We start from the raw sequence: 16,142 nt of genomic DNA, 5'->3' as shown, positions 1-16,142 counted from the left end.
CCTGGTTGTCTGTCTCTACATGACCGTCCTGTGATTGACTGGCGACCGGTCCAGGTCCACACCGCTGCTCACCCAATGGGATGGGCTCCAGCCCCCTGTGACCCCCAGCGGGACAAGCGGTATAGAAAATAGATGGATGATCAACACAGTCCCCAGTGGCATTGCAATGTTTAATCTGTTCTTACGTTTTAAGACAAACATACATAAATACAGACAAAAGATATGTGTATTATGGACAGAAAGCTCTGGTTTATGTTTTGAACGTAAAGCCTTAAGTATGATCAGTCACACTAACTTTGTAGGTCGTCTTTTTCTAACTCAGCGTAGACATACTGACTGTTTTTGTCAGCAGAGTCTGGAAGCTTTAAAAGAGAACTGTAGCAGCTGTCTCTGGTTTGAGAAAAGGAGCGTATCATTCAATAATACGGTCTTTATTTGTAAAATTTCACATTCAGTGTTTGATTTAGATAACCGTTTCCTCAGGGCTGGGGTGTATTTCACTCTTTTTCTCACATTTTCATCACCCCCCTTTTATATCCCACCAACAACACAAACTGAAAACAAGCCAGAACCGTGTCAGATTATTGAAAATATGAAGGCTGGTCCACACAGAGCTGGAAACGAGAGGCTGGTGCTCATTGGTTTCATGGAGATGATGTGAGGAGGAGAGCGGGGCAGCTCGGGCTATAAAAGCAGAGTGTGTGAGCGCGCGGCGGCTCAGAGAGAGAGAGAGAGAGAGAGGACTGTAGCTGCTGCTCGCTACTCACCCACCTCAACAGGATCCTCACAGAGACGCACACCGCGCAGCCATGAGCGAGGTAGGGGAGCTGAATAATTCCTCTTATTTCATCCTTAGAGAGCATGGGTACTGCTTCAAGTTCAGCTCTGATACTGCAGCTCTAACAGTAAAGTCAACAGAGGAGTGAAGCAAAGGCTAAGGATATTTTTATCGCTTGCAGATGCCATGCTTTGACAAAAAACTAAAACTTTTATCAGCTTTATCCTGGGATTTTTATGCATGATGACAATATGATAAATGTTGTTTAATAAATCACATTTTTCTCTGAAAGCACAGCTAAAGCTGACTCTAACTAAGTGTACTGAAGTCAGAGAATCCTAGTGTTTTTATGTGTTAGTGAGTGATGTGGTGCTGCAGAACTGGCTGCACAGCACATTAAAGCCTGTTGTTTTTGAAGGAAGATGAAAAGTGTCAAATGTGAAACTTCAAACAACTGTGAGGATGTGTGACCACCCATGGGATCATTAAATTCATCATTGATGATAGTAGTGTTGGGATTTATGGCAGTGATCAGAGCGTTTTGTTCAGCTCAGCAAAAAAAAAGGCTCATGCTTTGGCACCAAAACAGCTCCTCATTTAATATTAATTAAGGATTTCATAATTCAGTCAAATTAATAGGATTTTTACCTTAAATGTTACATGAATGCTGCACTTATTATTGAGCTACTTTTTTGATCCCTACTAAAGCAAAATTTTACATCCTGTATGTTAAAAAGCATTAAAGCAGGAGTCTGCAACTCAGTTTGGCTTTAGCCCAAAATTTGTCCAAGCCACTAGATGGCGGCCAGAACATAATCACTGGTTAATGTATAGAGCTGAATTTATTACATGAGTGCAACTCAAATTTACAACAGGCTGTTTAAACAGGTTTCCTGTAGCCAAATCATATTGAACACGCTTTAAAAACTGCTTTATCCTGCACTTTTTTAATGGCTGAAAGCTAAAGAGGAGGTGATTGTGGAGAGAACTGTTGCTGATGTGATGGTGCTGCTTTCAGCACCAGGAGCTGTCCACTGTCTGCAGTGCTGATCCTGTTTGTGTCAGTCATTAATGGCCATGGTGTTGGTGTTAAAGTAAATGAATTAAATAAAAAGTCTAAATCAAAATAATCGATTGCTTGCAGACCAGCTTTGTTGCCAGTTGCTGACTCCTGCTTTAAAGGGCTTTATCCTGAAAGTGAATATATGTTTGGTGATTTTAATCGGAAATGAAGCTGATTGAAAGATTTAACACAAAAAATGTGGAAAATAATATTTTTCTGTAATATAGGTTGGAGTGGTTTTTCAAAATGGACATGTGGAGGATTTCCCAGGGCTCCCTATCATGCATTACCTTGTAATTAACTATTTTAGACAGTGGCATAAGGTTATCTGGCATTTAAACTGGCATTTAAAGGCTTAAAATCCAAAGCTGATATGAGAGTCAGGCTGCAGACTGATTTATCAAAGACAGTGGCTCCCAACCTTTTTTCCATTGAGTCTCCCTTCACATATCTAAGAAAAGCTGTGCCCCCCCAGGACCCACACAGAAAAAAAGTGATATATTGCTGTTAAAAATACACATACATTTGAATTTCTTTCATCATTTAAAGCCAAACACAACAGCCCAGACCACAAGTGTTATTAGGAAAAGACCTTGGTATGAACCATCTATGCAGGTTTTATCATGATTTTAGGCAGTTTGAGAGAACCTGATTTTAACAACCTCAGAGCAGACAGGCAAGGGGGTCCCAGACCCCAGGTTGGGAACCAAGAATCTAAGATACTGTATATCTCAAACAGGAAGTGCTGTAATTTTCCAGTTGAATGTGTTTCCTGTTTTTATTTATAAACAATGTCTGCCATTTACATTCAAGAAATATCCACACTGCAAACAGAAAAATACATTTAATAAATAAAACAGAAAAAGCTCCACGGTCAAATCAGGGATTAAATTACAGACCTGTTTCGGAGGTAGTTAGACCTACAGCAGTATGCTTTAGCTGCGTTAGCTTAAGCAGAAGCTAACTAAGCTACACTAGCTACATAAGTTATGTTACAACATAAGCCAGTGTAGCTTTAACAATGTGAGCTTAAGCAAAAATAGCTAAAGCTAACATAGCTGCGTAGACAGTTTATCTACATAGTTGACATAACTAATTTGTGATCTTAGCTTTAGCTACATAGCTACGTTAGCTACATACCTATGTTATCTAGGTTATATTTAGCAAATTGAGCTTTAGAAAATGTAGCTAAAGTTAACTGAGCTATTTAGATAATGTAGATATGTAGCTTTGGAAGCTGCTTTGTGAGCTTAGCTTTAGCTACATTAGCTACGTAGCTAATGAGCTAAGGAAAAACTAAAGCGACACCATTCACTCACTGTGTTAGTGACACGACTTAAATGCTGATCAGCTAATACTCATGTAGCATCTAGCCAGTGTTGAATGGGCATTTGTTTAGACTGTGGAGTGAAAATAAATCTGGAGGGGCAGACACACGTTGCAGTGCAACTAAATTAGACACTTTTTTTATTAATTATTTTAAAGATTATCAGTAAAATAAAAAGCAGACACCGATAATCTGCACAATGCCAAATATTGGCCTCAATAATCTGTCAGGCCGATAATTGGTCAACCACACTGTTCATATATTCATTAGTTCTGATCTGGATCTAAATTGATTTAAAGGGATATTTCTGTATTTTTGAAGTTGGGCTGTATAAGAAGGTAGCGATACTAGTGGCGTTTGCTTCCAGAGATTTCAATCTGCATTTCAGCTTTAAGGAAATATAGACGAGTACAGTTGCTTGAAGTAATTTAGTGAGTTTAAGTTTAAAAAGCGCTTTTTTTTCCACCCAGAAATCCTCTGTGATTGGCACTTTTTTGCAGTATGAGTTTTGGCAAATGGCTAAGTGTTCCTCCACCTCCACCTGATCAGGACTTCAAAAAAAAGAAAGGAAATATCCCTTTAAAATTCAATTCAAAACTGGGAAATTATCATCTTATATTTTACGGAAGAAGTGGATTTTTTGTCTTGTTTAAGTATAAGAAGGTAGTAAATATGTACATAGTATATCCTAGAACATTTTGTAGAAATTGAAACTTTGAAAATTCACTGAGCAAAGAAAAGAGACTGGCAAAGAAATATGAGGTACTTTCATGGAGATAACAGTGCATTGATAATATCTTTATCTGTTTTTAAAATGTACTGTGTTCTGACTTCTGTTGACATGGAGACAAAACTGGCTCAGAGCTGCCAAATCCATTTGAAGGACCATGTACCCCTTGCACTTCACCCTACTTTTCCAGTTCATCAAGAATCAGGACACCGTACCTCAAGACATGAATGTGCAAAACTTAGTGGTATTGAGCCAGGGGTTTACTGAGACTGAGCCTTAGAGGTATTTTAAGGCAGACTCCTTTGAAAAGGATTGGTCATTGTAAAAATACCGATATAGCCAGTTCTAACCCTAACCCTAACCCTAGTCCTATGTCAAAGAAATAACCATTATAATCCAAAAATATATAAAAACAACCAAAACCAAATACCCAAGTAACATAATAAAAATTGTTTACCTTAAAAACAACCAGTAAGCACACTAGTATTGGTTTGTCATGGTTATTATTCGTGTTTGGAATTAAAAAAAGAAAAAAGAGAGTACATTTTTTTAGTTCTAGGCTGGGATCCTTCCATACTTGTTAACTTTTTAAGGCTGGGCTGTGACACACATCAAAACTATAACATTTGTCATGGAAGCAGCTTTGCTGTTAAAAGTTATAGTTTCAATCCCTCTAGCCCCCCTCTGAAACCATCAGGGATCATGAAATTTGACCATCTATGAGACTGTTAAATATCCTGCTTGTGAACAGATGACACAGGCAGCTGTAGGGGCCCTTAGGCTTGGAATAACAGTAGCGTCTCAAAATGTGCAAATTTTGCAGCAACAGTAGGAAACCCCCCTAAGGCAGCCCCATCAACAACACTCATCTGCTGTTTAGTTGTTGTTCTGCTTTTCTTATTGCTCAATGTTTTTATTCTGAAAATAACACTTTATTTTAAAACAATCACTTTTTAGGCATTTGGTGGGTTGTCTTCTATTATTTTTTACCATCTTGGTGAAATCTGGCTGCAGGGGAGAATTTTTGCCTGGAGCCTGAACAGACTCTCTGCTCTTTGTAGAAACGTCTTTCAGTTCTTCACTGTGACATTTCAAAGTAAAGCTCACTCCAGCATGAACACACGCTGCACGAGGCGGAGGCAAGTATTGACCGGCACAGTTAGTCCACACATCATTTCATGAATCGGAGATGTTCTCACTCACATGTGGGCTGCAGAGAGGTGATGATAATGTCAGAGTGGAGAGGAGCAGAGACCCCAGTAAGACTCCTCTCTGAGAGAGGCGCTTCTCTGGCAGTGAGCACATCCTACAGCCACTGAATTATTCAACACCTGCTGCTAACCCCGAGAAATAAAACATTCTCATAGTGTGCAAGGGGGAGCCCTGATGCCTCGAGTCAGGCCGCATCACGAGCCTGTTCACCCTGAGGAGCTGCTCTGACTTACAGCAGATTATATATAAAGTAGGGCTGCTTTCATCTGCTGGACATGTAGAGCTGTAGATGGTGCCCACTCCTGGTAGATACATGATGCTTCCCCTTAGCATGAAGTCTACTGACGGAGATGATAGATACATGCCTTTTTTTATTTGAGCAAAACAAGGAATATTTCACCAATTAAAAAGGAGTCACACTGTCACAGAGCATTCAGAGTCTGTAGGTAATGATGTTTTTCAAATAAACGGCAGGACTTTTAACCATTTCCTTCCAAATTTTCTTTTCACACCATGCAGCCAATTACATTTTCAATAACTAATAACATCTTTTAAGAAAAAGGATGTGTCCTATCCAAGTGACACAGTTGCCTATGTTTAGAAACAGAGGAATTAATCCAAACGTATGGGCATGCTTGCATGTTTTTCAGCCAGATTTATACTTCTGCATCAAATCTACACCATAGCAATCACTAGAGGTTTGCTTGGCCCTATCTATGGAGCCTAGAATCCAGAAAGTAGGCAAATCAGTGACATGAATACTCGTGTCTACGAAACATTTGATTCTGCATAAAAACGGCATTTCAAAACAGAGAAAAGTCAAAGGCACAAGACTGTCTACATATCTTTTTATAAGGATGAAGGAGCCAAGTATCCTACAATCTATTGTGATTCCACTTTTCAAAATTTCAAACCTTATAGATTGCTATTTGACTGAATGCCAGATTGGGGATAGAACATAAAGAACAGCTATAAGGAATGAAAGGAAATGGAGTAAAGTTGGTGCTTTAAAGCATCAAATGGACCTGTACACAGCAATTTGCAATAGAAAATTTCTACATACATTGGTAGCTTGTAACCTTGCAAAGCAGATGGATACACCCGTTTTCATGTTTCTTCACTGGCGAATCCATCTTGCAAAGCTCCCGTCTGAACCGTCTGAGCCCGGTTAGAAAGTGACAGGACCAATCAGTGACGAGGGGCAGTACTTTCGGGCGCGTCAGAGTTGTGACATAGGCAAGCAGCAACAAGAGGACAGTGCAATTATGACGGAAGACATTAGCGTGGATGCTGCTAAAGCGCCAGTTTTATCAGAACTTGACGACATTTCTTCGTTAAAAGCAGAACAGAGAAACAGCAGTGAGTTGTTTTCTTTTCAAAAACGATTAAAGTCGTGTACTGACATGTCTACAGTCACCATGGTTCATGTTATGCCGTTCTTTATGGATTTACTTCTCCAGTAGGGGTGCAGCCTGGTAGGGGCTACGACATCACGTGTTTTGTTGCTCTGATTGGCCCGTAAAGATATGACAGACAGAACATTCATCCAATCACCGTCTGAGTTTTTTTTCAAAGGCTCTGCCCTTTCCCAAACGCTGTCTATGAGTGGTTTTTCAAAAGGATGTGTGAAACACAGGTAGGTAGCTTGTGCATCCATTTTTTTCCAGCAGCAAAGAAGAATGATTCCCCCTTTATAGCGCAAGCATTTAGCATTTGGCTAAACGAAGGAAAATATAAAGCTAAACCAAATGGTATCGTATAGATGCATAAACTCCTGTACTTACCTAAATTTTAAGCTGTATCGGACGTATTTCCGATACTGGTATCAGAATTGGAACAGGTCTAGTCTAGAACAAGGGTTCCCGGTTTTCACCCCCAAAACAAGGGTGCCAGAGATGGGGGACCCCCGGTTTCCTTGAGGTGGCTATAGCATAGGTGCACACAGTTGTGCACATTCAAGGAGTGATGTGTGCAGACTTACAATCTAAGGGTTTTTACAGCATTACTTTGATTCAAGCTTAAACTGACTTGATGACAATGACTTCACTTTAAATTGAACTATTTTCATGCATGCATTTTTATCATAATGGGTAAAATATGAAATTCTAAGTCATTTAAACATTTTCTTTGTTTTTTAAAAGGCATCTCACAGACCCTTTCCCAAAATGGGGGTCATTTTGGGAACCACTGGTCTAGAGTAGCTCCTATTGTTGTTTCACACTCAGGTTGCTCATGATAATTCTACTTTGGATTTTTTTTCTAATATTCTGGCTAACAATAATATCTGATATGAGGGAAATGAATGGGAATTTATTTCCAGAACCACACTTTTGAGCTCTTTAGCCCAGCAATGATTGCAATTAGAGGAAGCCCTCTGATTGGTGGGTGATTGGACCAATCAGAGAGCCATCAAAGGGTCAGTTACAGACTTATGAACTGCTGCTCAATATTTATCAGCTCCAGCTCCAACATAACATGCCTGGTTTTAGTTGCACTGGTTTCCTAAACACAGGACTAGAACATAGGAGGAGAAACTGGTGGTATACCACTGACCAAGTTTTAAACCGAGCATTACAGAGCTATGCAGGCTGACCAGTTCAAGAATGTAGCACTCCCAACACTACATTCAACAGAAGTATAAATTAGACCCATGCACACATGCAAAAACACACATTAGCTGCTGCATAAAAAGCTGTGCATCAAATATTAAAGTCAGAAAACACAAATTAAACATAACAGAATCTCATTTACACTGAAATTCATTGATTTGCATGAGAATGTCAAGATAATATTGTTGATATTGCATACATTTAAAACGTATACAACCATTTCTGTTCCAGGACACACACATAAATAAAAAATAAAAAAAATGAATGTACAGTAAATCAAATAACCACTGTAATTGCTTGAGGGTGTTATTTATGTCCCGATCAGCATGTAAACGGCTCCGAACACCAGCTGCAGCCTCAGCCCTCATGAATCTTTCACCGCTGACTCGTGATGTCTTCCTGTACACCGTCACACACCCACAGACGATATCATGTTGTCGACTTCTTGCTTAAAGAGAGAGAAGTTAGAGTCTCATAAATAAGACAGGACTCGGAGGAAAACTCGGGGATATTCAGTCGCTGCTTCTCATGGCAGTGATGCATTCGTACGCCTATAATGGGCCTAAGCCAAGACAAGAGTACGACGCTTTGGATGAATAATTCAAGAGAAATCGATGGCTGCAGCCTCCATCTACCTCCACCCTCCACCGCTCTGCCTCGGCTCACGCTCCCACAAAGTTTTAATGGGGTGCTCATCAGGATAATTGGCACTTGCACAGGAGGAGAGGAGATTTAAATTTTCATTGAATCTCTATGAGGTAACCTGTCGAATCTGGACTGTTTTCAAAACAAAAAATGCTGGAAAATCACATTTTATTTCCTCTTCCTGCCAACCTTTAAAGCCTGAGCTTTCTTAGAAACAAAAGAAAAAGAGAATTTGACTTCTACATCAGCATTAAACATCAGTTGCATCATCTCCGGCGAGTACCGCAGGCATTTTATTCACTTCTATAGGTGCCATAAAGCTGTTTTTCAATGTAACAGTGTGAAACAATCTATTAAGGTCAAACTGCCTCCCAGCCACATTGTGCCCGTTTGACTGATCAAATATTAACCATCAGACACATTAGTAAAACATTATGGTTGCTTGAATTTGTAGACTTCCAGAAATCGATTTTATTCCAATTAATAGTCCTAGGGCGGTGGGATGAATAAATAAGAAGTAAGAATAAAGAATGAGGCCATAAGCGAGCCTCTGCAGCTGATTCATCTGTGCACACAAACATCAGGCGCTCTGAGGTTCCTGTGCTGAAAGTAGCTTTAATGTGTGGTCTGTCACCATAGTGATGAACATTTCTGCACTCACAGGCTGCACCGTCGAGCACATCATGACAACATGGAGGCTGGAAATAATGATGTTTTTATGAGGCATGCTCCAGCTCATGGAAGCTGGGTTTTGAACATTTTTTCATGTGGATATTTCATCAAATCAACCATTTTTTTTCATTTTCAATGATTGTGAGTTACACTAACATGATCATTATGCAGAATTAGGTTAATTCTTTCTTTTGTAGAGGGATTCAAGGTTCGTTTAGAGCAAAAAAAAAAAAGCTTTTTCCCTCATCACGAACACAGGGAAACCCAATCAAGCAGATTACACCATGCTGATAATACAAAAACCCAGAGCAAGAGATTTAATTTTTCAGTTAATTCAAACTATTCAAAACTCACTCATCTATTATCCATACTTCTTCTCCCTTTGTGTTGGAAGCTGGATCCAGACTTAGAGTCACAACTCAGAGTCACCAATTAACCTAATAAGCATGTCTGGGGGTGGTCTGTGGGAGGAAGTTGGAATGCCCAGACTGCACCAGGAGAATATGCTAATTCACACAGAGAAGACCTGAACAATAGGGATTCAAGCAGTGTTAAGGCTCATTAATGCTCCGAGTCTGTACCAAAATAGATCTGTGCATTTTAAAGTTACAACCATCACTGCCCTCATACTTATATGCGCCTGTTACCTGCAATTTCCACATAGAAAGTCTGCAGCGCCGCGGGTTTGCTCCGCCAGGCAAACGACCTCGCCCACTGGAAGCATGCCGAGAACGCTGCAACGCCATCCCTGATCAGAGGGCAGAGTTCACAGGAGAACTGCGAGCTCACACAGGAAACGTTTGGGCCTGGTTAGAAAGTGACAGGACCAATCAGCAACAAGGGGGCAGTACTTTCAGGCGCGGCGGAGTTGTGATGTATGCAGGCAGCAACAAGAGGTCAGTGCAATTATGGTGGAAGAGCTTAGCGTGGATGCTGCCAAAGCGCCAGTTTTAGAAGAACTTTACGTCATTTCTTTGTTAAAAGAAGAACAAAGAAAAGTATTGAGCTGTTTTCTTTTCAAAAATGGCAAAAGTCGTGTGTTGACATGTCTATAGTCACCAGGGTTGTGTTATTCCTCAGTAGCTGGTCGCGGCTACGTCACATGTTTTGTTGCTCTGATTGGCCGTAAAGAAGTGACAGAGAGAACGTTCATCCAATTGCACTCAGAGTTTTTTCAAATCCTCTCCCCTTTCGCTTAGTATTGAAGGTTCTCCAGATAAATTTGTGAAACAAATCCATCTGGCGTGTCAGGTTAGTGTTTTGTTACTTTGCCTTGAACTGTTGGCTACATTGCGTACCACTGCCCCCACGAATGGAGGCGGTATTGCAACATTCGGTCCATAGCTGTAAACTTAAAAATAAGATAGACGAAATGAGCCTACCACCAGAGTACAGATAGAAAAGTTTATCAGTATCTGTATGCATTTTCAAATGTAGAGGATGAATGAGCTGTTAACGTGAGGCACAGAGTATGATTTTTAGGGGTGTATCAGTTTACAGGAGTCATGGTTATTTTGTACCTTGGTAAAAGAAAAACAACATCAGATTTATACAATGACGATAAATTCTGAGTATGAATATAGTGATGTAATTTTAGTCCTCATAGAAAATACCCACTTCTAAATAAAGAGCACATGCAATAAAGAACATATAAATCAAGTGTGCACCCACTTCTGCATGGACCACTACACCATGGGTAGTGTTGTATGGTTTGTATTAACCCACAGTGGAATCACTGAGTAATGTGATGTGCAAATTGGCTTTAATTTATATCTGATCACAGCGTAAGTAGCCTCATTCTGAGACAGCTTGCTGTTTGACTTTTATTAAGCAAATATGCCTCTTTAATCAATCCGATGTGAATATTTAATGGCAACACACGGTCTTTAGCAGCTGCTGTTGTGCTGTTTGGCTCACACGATGATCCAGAGACTTCCTCCTCGTCTGCCTCAGGTTGTTCAACAAAACTTTAATTAGATGGCTCACAGAAGAGAAGCTCCAGCCAAGAAATGTCAGTTCCACTTTTCAGATTTCCAGCAAAAGATAATGATTCCTCCTGCACCCCATTACTAGCTGGTTTCACACCAGGAGATGCACCAATACCACCAGCACCCTGCTGGCTCGGGGTAGAGGTGTTAACCATGCAAACATGGTGTGATTTAGAGGATGACTGCTGTCTTTCTTGTCTCTTATACTATATATGCTCTCATATTCTATATGGAAATTATAACGATGTTCAGTGTAGTGATTTTATGGAGCTGACACATAAATGAAGACTGAATAATTATGATGAGGCGTAAAGGAGAGGGAGGTCGACTGAAAATACAAACCAGGCTGGACACCATCTGCACAGATCACACATTTAGAAACGGTGGATTTTTCATGCTAACAGAGCTGACTGTAATGAATTTTAAAACTCTATTAGGCTTAACCCTTAAACACCTTTTCTCTATGAAAGAAATACTGTCAAACACCTGCACCTGTCCATCATGTTCTTTGCAGTTTCTCTTAAACAAACAGAGCAAATGGACCCCCTATGACCAATCTTCTTCTGCACTCATTTGTAGTCTGTTTTTTCTTACTAACCCATATGGGCACCAACACCAACCTACACAAGCCAAGCTTGCAGTCCATTTTTAGCCTGCATGTTTGCTTATCCTCTGACCGCACTGCAAAAACAAATCTTATCGAGTGTATTTTCCAATTTCCACTTAGAAATGTTTAAGCACATTTATTTCAGACCACATCCAACTGGCATGTCCGAATAAGAATCTTATTTCAAGATATGAAACACAAAAAAGAAGGCCTGCAGTGCTGCTAATACAGCGAGCCATATTCACTTCAGTGTCCTGATATGAGTTTCTGCTACTTATTTGTGTCCAGCCAAAATGACCAGCAGTCCTCATGAATTTTGGCCACTTTGATCAACTACCAGACATTTGCTTTAGATAGCCAAGTGTGACATATAATCTACATTTATTAGCAAAAAAAAACTACCTACTACCTACATTTAACAGATTAACAACAACACTTAGCTTAACATTACCACCGTTAGCACTAAGTTAGCACATTATCTGTTATAACTTAGCAGCTTACAACAGCCAAATACCATCCTCCAAAACACCAACAAATTGTCCCCAAAAATAACTTACTAGTGATCCATTTACCAGACACCATGTTAAAACTCCACATTACAAATGAAACTGAGTCTTACCATATTAGTCCTTATATACTGATGATCTCAACTGTAACCTCCACTAAAATGGTAAATCAAACCATCGTTGTTTATTTGGAGTAGTCCTGAATAAACCATGACTGTGGATAGTTCAGGGCAGTCCTCCTCTCATTGATGGCTCCTCCCACACTGCTGTTGATGATTATCCAGGATAGGACAGGATAGGGCCAATGGTGAGATGGTGCTCTCGCCATTGGCCCTATCAATCCACGCCTTTCTGCATGATGAGATTCTGTGCTGGATACTGTTCCTCTTCATCTGAGAATTGGTCACAGGTAGATTACCCATTCATCCAAGTCCACTACAACTCTCTGCTTAGCCAAGGCCTGTCCTCGTCCCAGACGCTACATTTGTGTTTATAACACTCAGCTATTTGCGGCTCCCTTTGTTTCTGCTTCTGTGTTACCTGCTGCAATTCACATTTTTCCTTACTGTTGATGCATGGTTTTCAGTAGCTTTATTTGACGACATCTACGTTGATCACATGAATCTTTACAGCCTCTGTAATGATAATCGTCCAGGTGATGAGTACCGTATTTTGTTTGAGTGTGAGAATGAAAGCATAATAAGCTGTAGAGAAAGGTACAAACCAAATTATTGTTGGAAGCATCCTTCTATGTTTCAGTAAATTTTGATGTTGCAATCAGAGAAACCAAAAGTCATCTTTAAATAAGCTGCTTCTTTGAAGAATGCTCTTCCCTTGTTTAAGTAATACTCGTTTGTATTTCAGACATGCTGTGAGCTGTCTAATATGCATTGTATGCTCTGTTTGTGCTTTACTATGTGATCATAGTCTGGATCACATTAGCCATGTGCTGTGTAACGTAGATAAACAACCCCAGCACCGAACAGCAAAATGGTAAAGTTACTTTGAATTTATAAGGATTCTTGTACCATATCTTCTAGGCAATTGGCATATTTTTCAGCACAATGTTTTGGCCGCTAAGATATTATCTGCCACTTGGACATAATTAGATTCAAAACAAGTACAGTCCAGCGTTTTCAGTGCTCAGCACCTAAGTGGAAAAACACCTCAATATTGGCTGTTTTTTTGCGCTCTCAGTTGAAAACAGTTCAACTTTTTGAACAGTGCTGTGCTCGTCAATGTCACTTTTCTCTCACTGGCCAATCAAAATTGAGGGGGCAGGACTTTTGATAATTGCAGAAGAAAAACCAAATGTATGATTTCTGTAGAGCTGCTGTCTGTGTCAGGATTCCTTTACATCGTTTTGCTTTCTTGCTGACATTTCTCTAAAAATATGAAGCACACTGAGCTATTTACAAGCAGAGGAAAGCAGGAGTCAGCTTTTGTAACCTAGTAACAATAAATGCTGGTGAGAAGTGCTCAAACACTGAGGCTGTGAGCGCTGCCAGCTCTTAAAGCTTTGGCTGTGGACACAGGCCCTAACTTTTACTCTTTTTAGTCCTTTTTATGCTTTCTGTTGAATCAGGGCCAGTGAAAGTCTTTGTTCGCTTTTTTGTTTCATCCACATGATCCGATTTTTTTTTACAAGCCAATTTCCTAATAGTTACAATAATGTTTAAGATCATAGTAATTAGCAATATATGGACATCCCTTATTTACATGAAAATCGCACAAAGAAAATAGATCAGATACTGGTCTGCCAGGTTTTTTGGTGTTGGTATGAAATATAAGCAGGGCATATTTAAAAAAACTGATTCCTCAGCTGAGCATTTGACATGTTTTCTTTGTGCTGGTTTCCATTAAGTATGGGTTTCGGTGTAAATGCAATAACCTTGATGTGATTAAGGTCCAAACTCCATGCGGACATTTTTTTAAAAACACGTGTCAGAAGTTAAAGGTCATCTGCATCTGACTTCTTTCACTGTTTTTAGCTTTTCACTCTGAATTTTTATTTTCTGTTTGAATTGAGTTCTTATTTTTCCATTGTTAAGGTAATGTCGGAACTAAAAATCTACCAGAAGTTTCTTATTTCCTTCCAAAATAAAAGCAGATTTTAGAAGCCCTTTGCTCAAAATTATTCAGTTACAAAGGAAAAGTATAACAGACATTAAACTTGAACTCATGAAAAGTGTAAATGCTGTCACATTCATCAGAGAACATTGAACATTAATAAATCATTTTGTACATGCACTCCTGCATACTCCTCAGTGTGTAAGAGTTTTAAACCACTATGTTGGTCTGTGATGTTGGGACTGTGGACTCTCCAAAAGATGGTTGATATCATCTAACAGCTCATGTCTTTTGCCCCTATAATTAACTTGCTGATTTTTTTTCACTGTGATGGACAGTCATTGATATTTATGCAAAGTACCTGAAAACAACTAAAATAAGACCCAAACAGGATGCTGTCTTAAACTTTTCCTTTCTATTAGAAAAGACAGTTCCATTAGTAGAACAGATCGAGTATTTGGTGTCTGAATCAGAAACACAAAAAAGCTTTTAGTGAACAACCTCGGCTGCTAAAAGCTGATGAACACTCTGTACAGGAGAGTAAATAGTTATCCTTGCAGTACAGCTGTAACTTATTTTGCAGGTTAATTTCAGCGCATGCAGCCTAACATGCAACTTCCACAAAGTCAGTCTGCACAACGTTGCATCTACATCGCATTGCAAACTCTGGACCAAACTGCACTCTTTCTCTTCCAACTTTGGGGTCTCACAGTACTCAAAACAAATGCCAGAAGTGCCACTCAGCTCTACTCCACTCTGATGTCAATCTGTGCAGTATATCAACCCAAAAATGAAGCCAGGCATGGGAAAACTTATCCTGAATGCATCTTTTTACCTACGATGACATGATGGATGTCATTTTTGATAAATTCACCATCAGAACCAGTAATTTCATCTGATTGATGTGTTTGTGGAATAGATTTAGAATCCTCTATTGGTGTTGAAAATATTGATTTTGCTTTTTGGATTTCATTTAGAGCATTCTTTTACTAAAAGAGCATCAAAGCATTTCATTATATATATTTGAAGTCCAGTGAGTTATTACTTTTTAGGGTTTATTTCAATTTGAACATTATCGACATCTTGCTTCTCCCCTGACTCCTGTGTGTCTTCTGTGTTTGCACACTGCCCTGCAACCTCATGCCCAGATATCCTCCTGAGTCCTGAGCAAATTCCATTCAAAAGTCCAAAGAAATTCCCAAACACTGACAAATAAATTTCCAAAAATTATTCCTAAATAGTCCCAATAGTTTCCATGAAAATACCTTTACATTTCCTACAAAATTCCCTCAAACATCCAAACAAATTCCCTTTAATTCCCATGAAATTCTTTGAAAATTTCAATTGACAACCCCAAAGAACTACCCAACAACTACCCAAAGAAACTTTCCAATCGTATGGAAAAATACAAGTAAATTTATCCTGGAAACACTTCATAATACCAGCAAATTCACCAAAATAAACATGACAGCTCCTAAGAAATTTCATAGCAAATTCTCCCAAACATTCCAAAATTTTGAATATTTCAAAGGATATTTACCCACTCCCAAAAATAAGAAAAAATCCCAATCAAATTTCCGTAAATTTAGAAATAAGTGTTCCAAATTTCCATTAAATTTCCTTCAAAATACACAAAAAAGACAAAACAAAAAACCCCAAGCACATTCCCCCAGATCAAAAAAACTGCTAAAATTTTCATAGCAAATTCTCCAACATTTCAAGCATATTACTTAAACTTCAATGACATGAAGGACAATTATCCCCAAAATTTAATAGCAAGAATTATCACTATGTTGTAGAAAAGCCAAAATGTCATGTGTTCATATGTACACGACTGGTTAGGAGGATATGGGCTATGCTAATTAAGAGAAATGTACCTGTGCCTCCAGCTTATGAGCACCTGGCATTCATGAACTTAGAATACAGGTGAGAACA

The 16,142-nt window shown here is 39.2% G+C and overlaps 1 protein-coding gene across 1 annotated transcript in view; it reads left to right on the top strand.

Moving 5' to 3' along the window:
• Positions 1 to 728: 728 nt before the first annotated feature.
• Positions 729 to 16,142, top strand: part of pcp4a (Purkinje cell protein 4a) — a 59,073-nt gene continuing 43,659 nt past the window's right edge. The window contains exon 1 of the mRNA XM_041801977.1: positions 729 to 818. Coding sequence (XP_041657911.1) covers positions 810 to 818 — 9 coding nt within the window. The 5' untranslated portion in view covers positions 729 to 809. The remainder of the gene's footprint in view (positions 819 to 16,142) is intronic.

This window comes from Cheilinus undulatus, linkage group 12 (genome assembly GCF_018320785.1).
Source record: "Cheilinus undulatus linkage group 12, ASM1832078v1, whole genome shotgun sequence".
Classification (NCBI taxonomy): Eukaryota; Metazoa; Chordata; class Actinopteri; order Labriformes; family Labridae; genus Cheilinus; species Cheilinus undulatus.
Note: the sequence above shows the minus strand (reverse complement) of the source record. Positions and strands in the feature narration are given on the sequence as shown.